This window comes from Pholis gunnellus (assembly GCF_910591455.1).
Source record: "Pholis gunnellus genome assembly, chromosome: 21".
NCBI classification, from domain to species: Eukaryota; Metazoa; Chordata; class Actinopteri; order Perciformes; family Pholidae; genus Pholis; species Pholis gunnellus.
The window spans coordinates 8,413,698-8,432,234 of NC_136548.1; the positions used below are offsets into that span (position 1 = coordinate 8,413,698).

The 18,537-nt window shown below is 41.1% G+C and overlaps 2 protein-coding genes across 5 annotated transcripts; both read left to right on the plus strand.

Moving 5' to 3' along the window:
* Positions 1-2,268: 2,268 nt before the first annotated feature.
* LOC306713175 (protein kinase C and casein kinase substrate in neurons protein 3-like) lies at positions 2,269-9,744 on the plus strand. Of its 3 annotated transcripts, none has more exons than XM_079182812.1 (10): positions 2,269-2,426; positions 3,964-4,034; positions 4,180-4,336; positions 4,574-4,809; positions 6,219-6,374; positions 6,764-6,939; positions 7,036-7,156; positions 7,458-7,528; positions 7,654-7,733; positions 8,615-9,744. In XM_079182812.1, exons 2-10 carry the CDS (start codon positions 3,978-3,980, stop codon positions 8,725-8,727), a joined length of 1,167 nt encoding a protein of 388 aa, XP_079038938.1. In that variant the 5' UTR covers positions 2,269-2,426; positions 3,964-3,977; the 3' UTR covers positions 8,728-9,744. The 3 variants fall into 3 exon arrangements, with proteins under 3 accessions (XP_079038938.1, XP_079038939.1, XP_079038937.1); XM_079182813.1 differs by lacking the exon at positions 2,269-2,426 and adding an exon at positions 2,597-2,766 and having other exon boundaries at positions 3,960-4,034; XM_079182811.1 differs by lacking the exon at positions 2,269-2,426 and adding an exon at positions 2,597-2,766.
* A 673-nt stretch (positions 9,745-10,417) lies between these two features.
* On the plus strand, positions 10,418-18,455 carry LOC306712997 (circularly permutated Ras protein 1-like). Of its 2 annotated transcripts, XM_079182503.1 has the most exons (21): positions 10,448-10,486; positions 10,724-10,823; positions 12,074-12,325; positions 12,733-12,969; positions 13,078-13,185; positions 13,296-13,376; positions 13,483-13,556; positions 13,840-14,013; positions 14,124-14,165; positions 14,310-14,399; positions 14,599-14,750; positions 15,308-15,389; positions 15,747-15,877; positions 15,987-16,071; positions 16,195-16,301; positions 16,420-16,532; positions 16,735-16,852; positions 17,372-17,512; positions 18,038-18,131; positions 18,221-18,247; positions 18,333-18,455. In XM_079182503.1, exons 2-21 carry the CDS (start codon positions 10,739-10,741, stop codon positions 18,420-18,422), a joined length of 2,283 nt encoding a protein of 760 aa, XP_079038629.1. In that variant the 5' UTR covers positions 10,448-10,486; positions 10,724-10,738; the 3' UTR covers positions 18,423-18,455. The 2 variants fall into 2 exon arrangements, with proteins under 2 accessions (XP_079038630.1, XP_079038629.1); XM_079182504.1 differs by lacking the exon at positions 10,724-10,823 and having other exon boundaries at positions 10,418-10,486.
* Positions 18,456-18,537: the final 82 nt, after the last annotated feature.

Genomic DNA, 18,537 nt, shown 5'->3' on the forward strand with positions numbered 1-18,537 from the left:
TGCAGAGATAAAAGGTATATATATATAAATATATATATAAATAGAGTTTTGCTTTAAATAAAATAAAGTATATACTGATAAACTATATGATAGAGGTACAACTAAGGTGTTGAAATAAATGCTAAAATATAATATGGCCCTGTCGTGATTCTCATTTCTCCTTGGATTCCCTCTTCTGACAGATTCACATAATGATCCAATTTAAAGTGCTGTGTTTGAATTGAGTAATTTGGCAGCAGCTCGTCTCAGCCCTGCGGTGGTTGAACACAACATTGTTTTCAGGTCCAGGATTATATTCCCATCAGGCTCGGTGAGCTAATAGGACCAAAGAGTAGAGCTTGCGGGGAGGGAGAAGACGTGATGGCTTAATTCAAAGCAAGCAGTGGCTGCATTTATGCAGCACACTGAAAGACGCCTGTTAAGAATGAAAAACAGCCTGGAAGGAGATTGTGTGAGATTGTTTGCTAGCATGGTGGCCAGTTTTCGCCAGTTGTCCAGGTTGCCCCTACTTTGTAGCTCTCTACCTGAGTCTGCTCATAGTTACCAAAATTATAGATGTCAGGGTTTGATTATCTCTGCGGGGATGAGGCCACAAGCTGCCATTTTTCTTCTCACAGTATGAAAAAAAACTTCTACAGAGAAAAACACAAAAGAAATGTAAACGATTCTTCAAAAACATGTTTTTTCTTTTAGTGTTTGGATTCCAGTGGAGGAGAGAGCTGCCTAAAATCTCCCATACGCGTTGGGTTGAGATCTGCTGACTGCGCAGGCCACAGTGTGTCATCATCAAGCAACTGCTTTATGTTTTTTAACTCATTTAATCTGGTTTTTCCTCTAATTTGTCACCCATCTGTATTTTCAATGGATGCTGTTCACAGTGTAGTCTGTGGAGCGTGACTACACTAGGGGACTACTTCTCTGGGAGGAGAGCAACCGGCAGCTCTGGAGACGGACCTTCAGTAAGCTGTAGCAACTCAAATTCACCTGTCTTATGAAATAGTCTATTTCTCTGGCTCACACCAAGATGAGGGTCCAAAAATGTTCACCTTTCACTTAAAAATGGTGCAAATTATAGAAATGAGTACATCATTTTTGCCAGAATGATCGGAGATTGCAGCTTCTGATCGTTTCTGGCATCAGTAAAGAACACAAGCAGGCAGTTTGTCTCATATTGCCTTGTTGTGAAAAATGTACCAATGTTCCAGTCTGCGGTTGAATAATTAGGAAAGACCAAGAATCAAATTGTAACGTAGCATGATATTCTAAATCTAACATTTTCAGAGGATGTACTTGCATGCATATATATATCATTACCATAATCAATTGATAGAAGTGTCACTTGACTTAAATTTTGTTTCTATAGTAGAAACCTAACTTCACCCTGAGATTTTTTGTACGACGCTCGATATAATGTTTAAAAGACAGATTTTCTCTTCGGAATAAATCAGGTATTTATTAGTTGAGACTCAATATATGTTTTTATATATATGTTGAGACTCAATATATGTTTTTATATATATATCTCAAATAGAAGTTCTATGACCTCCCAAGGTCCTATAGGTGTGTGCGCTCCATTGTTCTGGTTGTTTCTGTTGTCAAACAGTTTTTTAAATATTTTATTCTTTTTAATGAATAATTAGGATTTTATTGTTTATTTACAGGGCTCCTTATTCCGTAGAGCCTAAAGGAACACTTACCCAAACTGATATTAACCCTTTGCAGCCACTAGTGAGTAACAATATCTCATGTATGGTGGGTGGTGAATGTCCTTTGGATTTTTCTGGCTCTGGATAAGCTGTTAAGAACAAGTGTCTGTTTGAAACCTGATTACATACAGCATGTATCTCTAAACGACTGAGGAATATAAACCAGATCTAGACAGCTGTGAACTGTAACTCTTGTGTTCTTTAACTTCTGGTTGATATCCAGAAGAGTAAAATCTCACAACCAGTGTGTGGTAAGCATGCTGCATACTGTACTGCTCTCTTTCTAGGCCTGACCACAGAGAGAATGGCAGGTCACAAAGGGGCATAGGCCGAATGTGGCAGTTCATGGGACACCCCCCACCCCCCTGCTGTCACACACACTCACTAATAAGCTCACATGACTCCGTGCCACATTGACACGTTTCCGTGACCAGCGAACGGTCGAAAAGAAGGTTCAGCATCTCATTAGCACCATATTGAGAGAGACAGGGAGGGACAGGCGTGGAGAGGGAGAAGGAGGGGGATTCTTCCAGCTGTTTTTTTTACAGTGGAGAGTAAGTGAAAGGGTGATAGTCCGAGAGCTAAACAGAACTGATCGGGAGTGAAGCCAGTGAGTCAAAGAAGCAAAGGATGGGGTTAAAGTAGGGAACAGAAGAGAAAGAGGAAGAAGAGTTCATGACTGTGAACTAGAATATCGCAGCTGACAGGAGAGAAAGAAAGGTAAGTTTCTCCCTCCCTCTTTGTTTGCCCTGAAGCCAATTAGCAGCGGAGTGATTACCATGCAAAGGCTCTGATTTGGTTAATTTTTTTGTATGCATTGTCTCGGTGTCTCACGCCCACTTTTAGATGAACAACGTGTGTGTGTGTGTGTGTGTGTGTGTAACTTTAAGTGCCCAGGGAAAATTGGGTCAGTGAGAGAGGAGAGGGAAACATGTGTTAGAGGGAGAGAGGCACACTGAGAGAGGGGGAGACGGACAGAGAAATGGAGAGAAAATCCTCGGCCCTTGAACTACAGTAACAAGTGGTCACTTGAGTAATCACTGGTGATTCAGAGAGAAATGTAAGTGCTCCCAGGCATGACCGCTCCGTTGCCACTTCTTGCTTCTTTTTAATGCTTGTGGATGGAGTTTTTTTTTAGCATCAAAATACTTTGATACGAATGCTTCTGTGAGATATAATGAGTGTATAAGATGTTCCTTTCCTTTGCGTGGATAACAGAATCAGACGAAGTGGAAAAAGGGGAAATTTAAACTGAGCCTTTGGGGACTCCTTTCCATGTTTCGACTTGCAGGAGCTCATAGTAACTGAAAAACATAAGGAATAACATGATAATATACGCATTTGCACCAGCAAGCTGAGGGAAAGAAAGTCCTCGATGAGTCTATCTCTCCGTCATGCTCAGTCTTGTGATGAGGTGTGGTTAGTCACTTTAATATTACTCAGCCAGCTATGTGTCAACTTCTTACTCAGACAGAAATAGGCCCTAATGTGACCGCGTTCTTTGCATGTTTGTGCATGCATCTCCCTTCTTTTGTTCAATCTCCCTCCAATGTATATGCTACACTTGGGCTTTGCTTTACAAGCTGTGCAAAAATGTCAGGACAGTTGAATTCCTTTTAAATCCTGCATTCCCATTTGTATGCCAAAGCAGAAATCTTGCTCTTGCGGTCATGATCTCCGAATCGAATGGCAGGAAGAGTAAGAGTGGGCGACAGTTGGTTCTGTTAGGCCTTGTATTAGTCAGAGCAAAGGGAAAGATGACCTTTCCGTGCTGTTTATTTTGGGAAGGCAACAGGAAGAATGCCGGAGCAGCTGTTCTATTCCTACTGGCAGATCCCACCCCTGTGAATTCCAGTCTGCTACTGCATGACACTCCCCTTACCGAACCAGGGGGCTTCTTGGATGTATCCAAGCACTGTACAGTGTAAATAACACCTCGTCAGAATCATCAAAGTTGTTATGGCAATAAGCTCTGCAACACACACACACACACACACACACACACTCACTGTAAGGTTTCAGCCGCCAATTATTTCCTATCAGACTTGCCTGCCATGCAGGGGGAACGGCTCTGTTTATGAGGAAGTCGCCCTGCTGTATCTGCACATTACACCGTGTAGACGTCCAACCTGTTGCGTGATTATCAATGTCACCTGTCTGCCAATACACGCTCTCTTTCCTTGCTCATTATGCATCTTAACCAGTCGAGCAAGGCTCCCGTGTAACACAAACGGCTATCTCTTACTTTCTGAGGCAGACACGTTCCCTACAATGGCGAGCCTTCCCAAAGAGCCGCCGGAGGATGTCAAGAAACAGAGCTTCTGGATGGTGAGGATCATATTTATGATTGAATCTAACAGCACTACGATGCAAGGAATAGCTAAACCAAATCGGTGCTCATGTGTGTTTGTGAATGTGCATACTTGAGTTCTGCAGGCTTGTTATTCTTACATATCACCATTCCTCCTCTCAGCCAGGGAATTATGTGCCTACAGTGCACCGAACTCAGCAGTCCTACCAGGCCTGCAACGACATTGTGGTCTGTTTCATGGAGAGAGCAAAGGTAGAGAAACAGTACGCCCAGCAGCTCAGCCAGTGGAGCGGCAAGTGGAAGTCCATAGTGGATTCTCGTAAGTACTAGGAGCTGCATGATGGGTAGCCTGAAAAATGGGAGCATGCATTCCCAGGTCTTTTTGATCATCTCAGTCGACATCGGCTTGAAATAACATCATGATGTATTTTAAATGGCTGCATCTGTGCTTGTTTGAAACTTTACAAACGGGAGTCTATTATTTCTCTATTGGTTCCATGACCTCTGTGCTCTGTGTTATTACATTCCTCTGTCTTTTTTTTTTCTCCTTTCCCAGGACCGCTTTATGGCTCCCTCATGAGAGCATGGCAATGTTTCTTCACCTCCACCGAGCGTTTGTCCGCCCTCCACTCCACCATATCCCAGTCCCTGATGGTGGAGGAAGGCGGCCGTGTGAAAACCTGGCAGAAGGAGACCTTTCCAAAGAGAATCTTTTGTGGGTTCAGGGAGAGCCACAACAACAACACAAGTTTTTCTCGTGCTCAGAAACCCTGGTCCAAAAAGCTGATGAAGGTGCGTGTGTGTGACATGCTTGTGATGGAGGTCAGAAGTAGCAATGGCAGCTTTACTCAAAATCTTAACTCCTCTTGTTTTGCATTTCATGGTGTTTATTAGCAAATGTTTGCACACGGTATCAATTGGCACCTCCTTCTGCAGATAAAAACCACAAGAAGCAACTGAAAGCTCAGAATAATGTGAAAAGAATAGTTTTTTTTGTCAAACTTCTATTTCAAAGGTCAAAAATGAACTGTCATATACAGCAACAAAAGGTTTTCAATATGTTTTAATGGTGCTCAATACAAAATTCTGAGCATATCTATTGCGATGGCTGAGCCTGCCGCTAGAAGCTTACAGTGCAAACGATGCTTATGTGGTATGGACACAGCTAACAGTGTTATGCTGGGGGGGAACCAGAGAGTGGGCACTACGCGTTTACAACGATGCCATGGCGTTAGTAACTGTACGGGTGCTATGGTGGCTATGAGCTAGCCACAGTGGGGTGCACTCTCGTGCATAAACATGCACTAAAAAGCATGTCAAGCATGTTGGCTATGTCAACAAAGCGCAGAGAAGCTCTGATAACAACACACACACACAGAGGAAGAGGAACTTTATTTTCTACTCAGGTAGACATTACTCCACCTTATCTTTACAAAGCAAATAGTTTGCTGCTCTATTAATGCCCTGAATATTGTATAGAGAACCTTTAAAAGAATAATTTAGACATTTTGGAAAGTCTTTACACTAAATATAAAGATACAGCCAGGAGACTATTCCTTAAAGTTATGCATTCATTTTTTCCATAATTATTAAAAGCACTGCTTGTAACTTGAACGAAAACGAATGTACAATAAGGGAAAATTGACCATCTTTTATGTGGATGTCCAATCAGTGTCCCAGTGCATGCTATATTGACGGAGAAAGCGTCTGTGCCTACATGTACAAGATTGCGTTGCGTGCGAATGGCGATTTCAATACGTCTAATAAATAAACAAATTAAACCCTAAAAACGTCAATGAAGGAAATATTCTTACACCTAAACTGAAAGATACAACTGTACTCCTGCTTCATTTAGGTTTCAATTTTCCACCGAACTGAGAAAGGCTTTGTTAACTCATCGTAAAACACTTCATTCAAACTGGACAGAAACTAAATTAATCTCTTAGATCACAGACTAAGATGTTAAAATATGCCGGCTGTACACACTGTATCACTGCATTTGTTTATGCAAATCTAACAAGTAAGATATTAGATGTTAATTAGTGAGCTTTAGACTTTTGGTCAGCGCCACGCAAGCTGTTTCCTTCCTGTTTCCAGTCTAGCATAGCTAGCTAACCATCCTCTACCCAGAGCTTCATATTTAGCTTTTGATAAGAAATCTAATTTCCTGAAAGTAATGTGTGTGAATGTGTATTCAACAGCTGGAGAAGGCCCGCGTTGCGTATCACAAGTCCTGTCAGAGGGAGCAAATAGCCGTCGACAAAGAAAAACAAGCTAACGAAAACACTGAGATGAGTCCAGAGAAAAAGCAGAAAATCACAGAGGCCAGAGAGATGGTCACAGAGGAGAAAGAAAAGGTGAGGAGGGATGTTAAAACACTGCACCCACTGCACTCCAGGTCATGCATGTTGAACAAGGCCTTCATTCACAGCACATTTAAATTCCCAATCACTGATTCACGACATGCCACAAAGTTAAACATGTTGCATTCCAAGAAGTATTTGTTGGCCTGCTGCATCTGGTACTGCACTATCAACTCTAAACACACGCCCTAGGATTAAGTTTCTGTTCCAAGCATTTCCCTTGTATGGAGATGTGTTATTGTTACACTTCTCTGTGTTTATGGAGCCCAACATGGCAACAGTAAAGAGCACCAGATGATTCATACATTTTAGATGATCCTCCATCCAACTGCAGTAGATGTTTTATTTTTCCTCATAAAATTGTTCTTGTGCGCTGACTGCAGATTAGAGACCGCTATGAGAAACTGCTGGAGGAAGCGACGTCCTACACACCTCGCTACATGGAGGAGATGGAAGCCATTTTTGAAGAGTCCCAGGAGGAGGAGAGGAAGAGGATCAGCTTTCTGAAGCAGGCCTTCCTCTCCATCCACAGACATCTTGATGTCACCAACAATGAGAGGTGAGCAGCCATCAGGTGACCGGGTGTGAATAGATTGCTTGTTAGGGGATAGTGCTGAGCAAGTGTCTCTGTGTATTTATCGTGTCCTTGTGTCAGTGTGAAGGCGGTGTACAGTGAGCTCCACCACACTCTGATGTCCATCAATGAGCAAGATGATCTTAAATGGTGGAAGAACAACCACGGTCCTGGCATGCCCACCGACTGGCCAAAGATTGACGTATGTTACAATGCTGCACTCCAACAATGGAATGATAAGTAAATGCAGTATTTAACAGAAACAAAGACTCTTTTTGGAGTCCTACATCAGAGACATTGTGAACTAAATGTGGACATATCTTCTCAAATGTACATTGTTGTTTTGTGTAAATCTTCTTCTGTTGTTTTTCTTGTGCTTACCTCAGTTAAAGAAATGCATGGCCATATAAACAAGATATTTTCCTATTTTTGTGTGAATATTTGCATTTATCATAGCAAAGTGTTGATACACTTGAAACCTAAACTTGTATCTTTTTCATCAGGAATGGGTCCCACCAATAAAAAAGCTAGATAGAAAGAAAAGAGACAAGATGAAAATAAAAGAGAATCGACCGTAAGTAATCCCGTGTAGTTCTTTCAATATATGATAACTAATTTTTTTAAAAAGAACATATATTTTATTCCAATTCATATTTGTGTATTTCTGATTGTTCAAACATCCATGTCTTCTCCTGTTAGTGTGATGATCGGGGGTGTGAAGGTGCGAGCTATGTATGACTACGTGGGAGAGGAGGGCGATGAGCTGTCCTTTAAAGCAGGTGACACCTAAAGTGTGATGTGACGACACTCAAATGTATTGGACAGTAGTGTTTTTCTCAGTGTTTTAAAGCTATAATAGGATTTTTATAATAAATTACAAACATTGCATCAGTATAAATTTGAGCGTGACCACAACAAATGCATCCCATCCCTCTAAAATGACGGCAGGCTAGTAGACATACATGTGCTGTGTGCAGTTTACTGATGTTACATTACATGATATCTGGGTTGCGATTCTGCCGTTAAATCATGCTTTCCCCAAAGCCAATGTAGAGAAGCCAATAGGAACACCCGTGCTGAAATGACCTGCGTCGCTGGTTACATTTTCTGAAGCCTTATAATAGAGCAAAAGAGGAGGTGCCAAAGTCTAGTTTTCTCTTAAAGACCACTGGAGTTACATTATGCCTGAAGGTTATTATAGAATTTTCCCCAATGACACCAAAAATAAAGTGCCTACTCCAGCTTTAAGGCCTCCTCTTAATCAAAATCCAAGTTTATCTTCATCTTGCTGTATGATAGTTTTGTCCAAGTGTGAAAATAGATGTTTTATACAGTGAAGTACAGACAGTATAATTAAAATGCTCTATAGTTTAGTTTTGTGGGTATGATGTCATTCGCATCCTTCAAATACATAAAGCTACGCTGAAAATGTGCTCGGAGAAAGATATTTTGAAAGTACACGTATCTCTTTCATTCTGTTTGATGAAGCGTTGCAATCTTAACAAATAAAAACATGAAAGTACCATTTGCAAGGCTTCAGTAAGTTTTGTAACCAGACAACCCGCTTCTGGACAACTGAGACAAGCAAACAGAGCAGTCAATCAAATCAAATTAAAACACACACTCTCTAAAATCAGACTTCTGTTTTCTGTGATCCCAGGTGAAGTGTTCCTGAAGGTCGAGGAGGAGGATGACCAGGGTTGGTGTCGAGGAGTCCTGAGCGGAGGGAAGGAGGGCTTCTACCCAGCAAACTACGTTGAAGTTGCAGAGTGACGTCATACTGTCTAATAGACTTTGTCCTAAACTTATTTCTCACAAACAGTTAGTTACAAATCTTCCAAAAATAACAATTATTGTTATATAATATAGTTTGTAACACAGATATAATCTGTTCCCAGCCACTTTGAAATGTAAAATTTGTTAAGGCCTTAATATTCTAACCTACTTTGGTTTGAGTGCTTCTGCCATGTGAATTATCCAAAACTAAATGTACTCTTTGTGCAGGAGCTGTATGTGTATATGTGTGAGTGTGTTCGTGTGTTTGCATGCATGTGTGCGCGTTCAGACGAAACAAAAGAGAACAAGAGAGGATATTTATTTACTGCCATCATGTTTGAGTCATTAGCTCATTATAATGAAAACAGCTGATAACGATACATGGGGGTGACCCGGGAACAGGTTACAATGATGGGAGCACACAAGGTTAATGTTTACTTAATAGTATTATGTAGAGGCACTTAGTTACTGGAGAAGTTACTTTGACTAAGGTAATTGATTTTCAAAATAAAAGTGTAGTTGTTTTGCCTCTAATCCATCTGGTTGACAGTGTTGTTTTTGTTGCCATGCTAGCTGTGTGTGCGTGTGTGTGTGTGTCTATGGATGGCAGTTGGTTGGTCCACCACTTTGGTTCAGACTGAAATATCTCAACAACTATCAAATGGATTTTGAACAGTCATTCATGGTGCACCGAGGATGAACCCTGATGACTCTATTGATCCAGAGTGACCCTGACTTTTCATCTAGCCCACCAGTAGGTTAAAGTCAGTTAGCACATGTTAGCATGCTAAAACGCTAAACTAAGATGATGTACCGGCTAAATCAGCCGTACCAGTTTGATAGCATTGGCCCTGTGTGCATGTGCTGATGTTAGCATTTGGCTCAAAGCTGCGCTGTACCTAAGTATAGCCTCACAGAGGCGCTGTCATGGCTGTAGACTTAATCTTGACAACTTGTCATGTTTTAAGACAAACAACACAAAGGGAAAAAGAACATATAAAAAGCTAAAACATACATGTGTAAACATGTGCCATCATTTTCAAATACATTTAAAATGTTTCAATAGTATATTAGGTTTTTTTGTTATGATATATTTTGTGATTAGGGAATGTATTGTACATATAGACGCATTTAATTACATGAATCAAATGGAGGCTTAGTAAAATACTGAAAGACACTAAACAAAAACAACAAAGACAAAAGAAATTTGTTCAAAATATGCTTTTTAGTTGTTTATTTCTTCTTTGATCAAGTTCTTTGGTACACAGAAGTCTTGTAGATTGGGATTAGCATTCCTAGAATAAATAACATAACATTGTATTACATTACAGATGCTATTAACTTAAGTGATAATAACATAATGACATAATAGCACGTCATTGTCATTCATTTCACTAGCAAGGTCTATATGTACATTCAATATTTTCTTTTTCTTTCTTTCTTTTACTTTGAAAAACATAATTATCTTGACCATCAACATTTTATTGTCCAGTTTCGCAATTCAGCTTCTATTATTCCACCCATTATAACGTTATCTGCAATAAATCTCTGACTAACCACCCAACCTCACAGCTTTGTGCACACATCACTCTACAGTATCACAGCAGCTTCTTGAGAAAAGAAACTTGTTGGACAAGATGTCTGAGACGCAAGGAATGACAAAGAGTGAATGACGAAACGTCACACAGCCCTGGCCTGGGAAGGTTTCATGTTTATGGTTACACTGTACTGACCGCTTTCAGAGGACTCCGCATGTGTAAGTATGTCTTCTGCTTGTTTTCAGAGGACGTGTTGCTTTTATATTGCAGAAACAATCGATAAATGTTGCCTGCATTGTGTGGATTAAGCTTCCTCCATTCACAGCAAATTGTATTGTAATTACTTTGGAGTGGACTGTAAGTATACGTGTTTAGTGTTTTACAGATGTTAACGTGTCCTCTGTAATGAGTTATTATGTGTGATGTATTGTTAAATAATGACCTCTCTCTCATAGGCAGGTAGACTCACAATGGAGTTTGCGTGTGAATTTGTTTATGTGCCGCCATTGGTGACCCAGAAGAACGGCCAACGACATAATATCATTAAGCGCTCAGGTGTGATCTCTTTCAAATACTTCCAGACATCAAAGAAAAAGAAGGGGAAAAAAATCTAAATGTATAACACTTAATACTTGTTTAAAGGAACAGCATCTAACATTCTGAACATTAATATAGCAGCAAACAACTATCGTATGTGTAAAGAGACGGTGGAGTAATGTAACCGAGCAAAGAACAAAGTCGCTTTCCCTGTGTGTGTGTGCGTGTGCGTGTGCGTGTGCGTGCGCGTGCGCGCGCGCATGTGTGTGTGTGTGTGTTGTTATCCAAACTTCTCCTTGCTTTGTTGACTTAGCCGTGTAGGCACTGCTCTCATTCGGCGGTTGCAGCTGTTAACGCCGTCCCCAAATGACAACCAGGCAGACAGGATCAGTTAGGTGATAGCACATTAATTAAGTAAAAAGGTAGCAAGTCCAAACAGAAGTAACCAAGAATCCACCGGTTAACAGGAATGGGGCAGGAAAAAAAGATGCGGGCAGGCAGAGATTCATGTTCAGGTAGAAGAGGCTGGAAGCAACATGGACAATGTGACATTAGAAAAAGGGGGCTGGTACATGACAGAGAGATTGGAGAAAGAGACATGTGAGCAGGGAGATGTGGGAGTCAATTTTGAGGGCATCTGGTGGACAGGTGAAGAATGGCAAGGACTGCAAAGCTTCATGGAAAAGCAGGGGCCTGGGGAAGTAGGAAAACTACGGAGGCAGCTGTCCTGACAGTCAGTCTCAGATTCGAAAAGCTTGACTCACCAGTTTGAGGAAATCCACTAAAGAGACACAAAGCTTTCATTGGGCTGTCGCTAAGTCTAAATCGGTCACGTCACCAGCCGTCCGGTTCATTCTCTGCAGGATGGCAAAAGAGGTTCTGTGAAATACAGGAAGTCATAAACTGAAGTATAAATTGAGAGAAAGATTAACGGAGTAAATTCCAATAGTTGATTACAAAATAACGGCTGATTTCTAAAAGTATATGCCGACTCCTCTCATAAGAGCTTTCTGAGTTGGTTAAGTACCATTATGCATTATGTAATGTGACACACACAACCTCTCCTGTCTATCTTAGAGGACAGATTCCTTTCAGATGCTCTGCTTTTCTCAGTAAAAGCCATCTGCCACCTGAGTCACATTTTCTTCACAGCACAAAGGTCATTGCTGCACCAGTTGTTTTGTCTGTACATCCATTTCTCCTGCAAGAAGCTCCTCTCAAATTAACAGCCACTGTATATTTATTTTTCTATATCTATGCTTTTTTAGCTCTTCTTCCTCCTGTTAACTGGGTTCGTCCCAGCAGTCCTCCCCCTCCTGCTCCAAGAAACTCTGCAGAAGCCAAATCACCAAAGTCCCCCCGATCGCGCCAGAAGGTCATTGAACAGTTGGAAAAGAGCAAGGAAGTGAAGAAGTCTGTGAAGCCCTCTCCCTTCTATGTAAATGCTGAATTTCACAATAAAGCGGGTGCAGCTTCTTCCAGGAGTGTAACTCCTCAGCAGGAACCTCCTCGAAAAACAGGTACTGTGAATGTAGCAATACTAATGTAAATGAATGGCTGATCAAGATTAGTTTCTGTATTATGGTATTATCTTAGATGCAGCTGATATCCTTAATTAGTCATTTAGAGTTATCCTCTAAGCCACACAAACAAGTGTTTATTTAATCTGGAAAGTGTGATTCTCTTTGTTTCAAACAGTCCACTGTATTGGATTTGCACATCCCGAGAGAGAGAAGAGAGTTTGGGTGAACTAATCCCTTTAAGACTATAAAGACTTGATTAATAGTCAGAGCTGCAGGTGCTAAAGCACTGTGTTTAGTGGTCCACTGCTCTTATGTATTCCACTGATCTGCAGCAAATGAGTGACAGTTTATATTATTTGGCTGAATCGTTCCTTTAACACGCGTCTCCTATCTGCTTCACAAAGCTCTTCTGCCACCGCACATGAGATCTTCAGCACACAGCCAGTCCCCTCCTTACAGCCAGCCACTCGTTTCCTCCAACGCCAACAGTCATCTGTCACCATTTACCTACGACCTCCCGAATGAGCCAGCTTTAGATGTACGTTCTTCGGACCCAAACTACTCGTACGCCACACCAGAAGGCACAGGGATCGAGGCGAAGCTGCCAGCTGGTACTAGCAAAGAGTCGGCTCCTGTGTCAGGTAAACGGACAACTTTTGTTGACATTTGCATTATTTTTTTTATTTGACAGTATGGAGGAATCGACAGATCATCCCAGTTTTATTCTGTTCTGTTCTCTCGTACGTCAGTTCCACCCCTTCCTCCGAGACCTTCGTTCATGAAGTTAATCCCGGAGTACCTGGTGCTGTTGCCTCAGAAATCACTCTCGGACACATCACTTGTCCCATCGCCTGCTAGTAAAGATATTTGCAACCGTCTCTGTCATGCTGTCAAAAGAATAACCCTCATCATGAATGTTTTACACCACCAGTGCTTATTTTTAATGCTGCTGTTGTTCCCATCTCAGAATCAGCAGATAAGGGACTTCTGCCTGGGAATCCCAATGTGCTCCTTGTCAGTTTGGGAAAATTACTCTCAGAGGAAAGAGGTCAGTAAACTTTTATCATCACTGTAAAACCTCCATTATATCCCATTTAGTTTGATTTATAGTCCTTCTTGGCATATGGTGACGATAGATGTTTGCATATTTCCAGCGCACACCACACAAGGGGAACTCACCCCCTGCTCCAAATGCGGCTCTGTGCTGGACTCCTGCTATGACAATGTGGTAATTACACGCTGTATTTCATTCAGTCTATATTCTGAAACTGATAAATAGCAACACGATTAAGAGTCATTGATTTCAAATGTGAATAATAACTGTAAATCTCCTTGTAATCACTACTCGGAGACACAAAGCATAACAAGCACAAGCCTTATTGATCTCAACATAATGAAACAATGGATAACTGGGGCTGGTTTGATTGATACAGACTGCAGGCAGAGTGGACTCAGTTAATGTTGGTAATGATTTTCAGTAAGTGATGTTCTCGCCTTGTGCTGAACTACAGGTTAATGAATGTTACATCTGTCAGCCCTGGGAACTGACCAGCACTCCCAGTATGCCACAGTGTCACCAGGATGTCCTCTTTTTGCTCTGTCCTGATGAAAAACCCCTTTGTGCGGCTGACGCTCTGCTGCTCTTCTGCATCGACGTCTCAGGCTCTATGAGCATCACCTCAGAGGTAAAACCACATGACCCGACACTGATCTGTTTACCACCGGTATCATGAGGCCATTTGTGTCACAAATACATCCCGTGGTGTTTCAAATGATCAGTCTCTGTTGTTTCAAGGTGTCAGAGGGAGAACTTGTCGTCCACAAAACCCGTCTCCAGGTGAGTTTTTTTTGTCTTCGCTTCAAATGTCTTTTAACCTCAAAATGAACTGTGACTCGAAAAATCAACATCTACAAAATGCTGTTTGTGCAAAGATGATATCAAGATGCAGTTGTTGATCGGAAATGATTGTCTTCAACACAGTTTGTTCTGGAAGCCGTGTTGCAGTGTGTTCAGAGACTGAGTGAGCAGCAACCTGACATTCGAGTCGGACTCATCACCTTCAACAGTCAGGTACATAAATGATCACGAGAGGCTTGAGCTTCACGATAGATTTGTGTGTACATTTACTATTTCTGTCTCTTAAATTTGTGTCTGACGTATATTTGATTTGCTTTTCAGCTTATAATGATCTCATATAGAATGCAAGTGAGCGCAAAAGCAAGTTATTACAGCTGCTTTTCTTCATCCCCTATAATGTTTGTGTTACCAGGTGACAATGCATGGAAATGAGAATTTCACGTCACATTCCCTGAGCGGTGCTGAGTTGACTGACTGCAACTTTCTGAAAACAACTGCAGCCGGTTTCCCAACTCCACCTCCCCTCTCACAGAACAAGGATTACTTACAGAAGCAAGTCATGGGGTAAGAAAGAATTAATTGGTGCACAATCAATTGTTTTAGTATTTTATTACATAGTAATAGGGTTGGGTAATAATCTTCTATTACGAGTCTATCGTATCTATATATATATATATATATATCATATGTCATTTCATATTTTGATAATATAAATCATGGTATAGTATGTTTTCTGGCAGTTCAATAAATAAATAGTCTACAAGAAATTTTGAATACTGTGTGAATAAAGTACCTGACAAATTTTGTGCAAAATGAGTAAAAATAAATAAAGGTCCCAGCCATAACTGACTATGTTTTCATGCTTGCACAAAATAACCCAGTAATTGGATTAAGACAATAGTTTGATTGACTGGGTTAGTTAAACAGAATTCTTATTAATAGAGATTTTCTGGGGGGTTTTCGAACAATTTAGATGAAGTATCATATCTCAATACATGGCTTCATTATCATATGATTCCATTGAAAGGTGATACATTCATAAATCATATTGAATTACCTCCAAATTATTGTGTATTATAAAACTTAAATAACGTGTTTGTTGATTTCCCTCTTGTTGAAAGATTATGTGACGGTGGGACGACAGCTCTTGGTCCTGCTGCGCTCCTGACGATTGCGATAGCCTCCAGACAGCCGGGGTCCACGGTAGGTTCTGTCTTATTCACAAGACCAAACAAATGTATTTGTATGTCTTAGCCCATGTACTACAACATGTGACCTGTAGTACATGATCATTTCACAGCACTGCACACATTAGCTGCACAGATTCAGCTAAACTAATTTACACTATAAAGTGTTTATGACAGATGTGTAGCTGCAGAAACCTTGTTAACTGAAAAGGAAGCTGGGATTCTGGACAGTGATGGTCACTTATACTCACTTTATTTGTTTTGTTTGTTGACCTTAATCAGTATTTCTTACTTCTTAAGCAAACATAGGTCATTTTTCATTTGTCTATTCTCTAAATACAATCCTGACCTGCTATCCCTGCTGATCTCGAAGGTGATTATCTGTACAGATGGAAAGGCCAACACAGACTTGGGGAATCTGGAGGTAGAGGATAATGATGCTCGCACTCTCCTCTCGTCCACCATATTCTACAAGGACCTGGGGGATTATGCTGCCAATCAGGGGTTGGTAAACATCTCCTCGTCTCCTAGTGTTATAATACATATTATATTATATTATACTCAAGTGCTTCACTCTAATTAAGTTCATACTGAAATGTCCTTCTTTCATTAGTGTGACAGTGTCCGTGCTGTCCATAGAGGGAACAGACTGCAGGCTGGACGAGCTGGGAAGACTCGCTGATCGCACTGGAGGGAAAGTAAGATGTGTTGTGATGTGTGTCGACATTTGTCCGATTATTGCATTAAGTCCTTAAGTATTTTTTTATTTGATGATGTCTATCACTCAATAGATCTTGTCATCTGTGTGTTTGGTCCCCTAGGTGGTGATAGCAAGTCCCAAAAGGTTGCACCCAGAGTTTGAAGAGATCATTGAGAACAGAATGATAGCTACACAGTGCACTGTCACGTTACTGCTGCCCCAATCCCTGTAAGATCTGCTCCGCATTCACCTTAATACTAATGTTTCTCAGTGGTCTAGTTGCCACAATAATGCACTTTAAATGACATTATTAACAAGCATTCACTGATGTTCTCCTTTGGTCCAGGCGTATGAGAGGAGAGAAGGAGGCAGGACACAAAGGGACCAGAGAGGTGGGGAACGTGGACCCAGATACAGAGATCACCTTCCAGTTTGGAGCCAGTGAACAAGACACAGACGGTGAGAAAAAAAGAAGTTCCAGTATGTCGCCATGATAGACTGGTTAGTTTGATATGCATGAAATTGTCTCACTGCAGACTGAATCTGTAATAAAAGTACTTGAGTAAATTCACGTAGTCAAATTCCATCACTGCAAAGCAACGTGTACTTTCTCAGAAACACTCTCGATTAATATTTGTGGTTTTTCTGTGCTTCCCTTCAGTGTCAGCGCCAGCCGCTGGTAGCCGTGTGTTTATCCAGCTGCAGATCAGGTACAGGCAGAGGAAGGGACAGACGATGCTCAGAGTGATCACCACAGGCCGGGATGTTACTGATGACAGGTGATAATAATGTTTCCATAATTACACTGCTTCTCTCACTTTTGGGTTTTTAGATTACCTCACACACACACACACACACCACTGAGCTGTTGCATGCTTTTGGCCTCCTTGTAAGCTCGAACAAGTCATTATCGTCTGACATCTTTAATCAACGAGGCGTTTTCTCCCTGGGGACAACAATTGATTAGATGTATTATTTTACACCAATCTCGGTGAAGCTTTAAGTAAAGCGTTTGTGAAAAATTCAAGGAGGCTGGCTGTTGCTGAGATACAAGACCCTTCACATCATGCAGAAAGGATTGCTCCATGTAAATCGCATTTCTCATCCGTTCTAGCATTTAGTCACACAGTAAATGAACCTCTCAACTCAGTCTATACTGAATGGAGGTCATGCAATTCATCGTCTAAACAGCTACTTAGTGGCCCCTGTGTGTGTTTGCGCAGTAGTAATAATGGCACGGCTGAAGCCGTAAATGTTAAGAAGCACTCTTGTGATAGAAGTGTGACCCTCCTGCTCAGCTCGGCGGCCCTGTCCGCTCTCTCCCTGGCCATCATTCAGCTCAACTCGTCACAGGCCAGCGCCGCTCTGGCTGTCAGAGGCCGCTTCCTCGACGCCAGGAGGGAAGGAGAGCTGCAGAGGAAGCTGATCGAGAGAGCAATGTGAGTAACGGGAGGGATGGTGGAAACTCTGACTGACAGTAGTATGTGTGTGGGCAACATGTAGAATGAGAGCTACTTAATCCTTAGGTCTGACAAATGGATTTAATGAGGGCCGATTCTATATACTCAGGTGACATAACAAAAGGAGAACAAAAATATGAATTTAGATGATTGACAATAAAACATTGGATTACAGAAACTGAGAGCAAAACTCCAACTGATGCAAAGGTCCAAACTGTCAACTAAAGAGCAAATGTTAAATATGTCTGATCAATCTGATCAACTGTTGATTATTATTTGAGCTCTAACTGGTAAATATTGTTTTCTAGATCATAGAAATACATCATTTTGAGTCTAAGCTCAAGTTTTTTTAGGCTTTCATTTGAAAAAAAAAAGTTTTTTTTTATCAACTTGATATTGTTAGCAAAGCCACAGTGTGTGTCTGAATGCATGCAGGTTTTTTTCAGATGTGTTTTTTTAGGCTAGATACTGTACTGTACAAAGTGAGTCTGCCTCTGTTTGCAGAGAGCATAATCACAGTGCAGAGGACCACCAAACATACCAAGAATGGATTAAAACCATGGAGCCAATATACAGCCACAAACATACCATCATGAGGGTGAGTTTTTACAGTATTTTGTATCATCTTCAGTGTCTTACATTGGTTGAAAACACCACATTAAGCTCTTTTGGTTTGTTTTTTTACAGAGAAAATCAGTCGTTTCAGACTCACAGGTAATTCATGTTCTGTCCTTACAAAATAAACTGTTTAGTAGTTAAATACTTCGCCCATTTTCCTTAACTTTCCTCCTCCCACCAGTCTGTAACAGACGCCGGTGCAGCGCTGTTCTACACTATGAAGCGCAGCAACAGGATGACCATCTCCCTGAAGAATGAACATAAACTCTAACCAACCGTCAGCCTTCACCTTTCATCTCGTTGGAAGCAGCTCAAGTCATGAATGACGAGGACAAACACTGTCGTTTGATTTTCATCATCTGGCTGAATATATATCCCTCAAATAT

What these genes read in the sequence shown, in the direction of transcription:
- LOC306713175 (XM_079182812.1), top strand. Translation starts at nt 3,978, where the DNA reads ATGGCGAGCCTTCCCAAAGAGCCGCCGGAGGATGTCAAGAAACAGAGC. An exon ending in GAAGTCCATAGTGGATTCTC is followed by an intron (nt 4,337 to 4,573) that starts GTAAGTACTAGG and finishes CTCCTTTCCCAG; the next exon opens with GACCGCTTTATGGCTCCCTC. An exon ending in AAAATAAAAGAGAATCGACC is followed by an intron (nt 7,529 to 7,653) that starts GTAAGTAATCCC and finishes TTCTCCTGTTAG; the next exon opens with TGTGATGATCGGGGGTGTGA.
- LOC306712997 (XM_079182503.1), top strand. Translation starts at nt 10,739, where the DNA reads ATGGAGTTTGCGTGTGAATTTGTTTATGTGCCGCCATTGGTGACCCAG. An exon ending in CTATGAGCATCACCTCAGAG is followed by an intron (nt 14,014 to 14,123) that starts GTAAAACCACAT and finishes TGTTGTTTCAAG; the next exon opens with GTGTCAGAGGGAGAACTTGT. An exon ending in TTACTGCTGCCCCAATCCCT is followed by an intron (nt 16,302 to 16,419) that starts GTAAGATCTGCT and finishes CCTTTGGTCCAG; the next exon opens with GCGTATGAGAGGAGAGAAGG.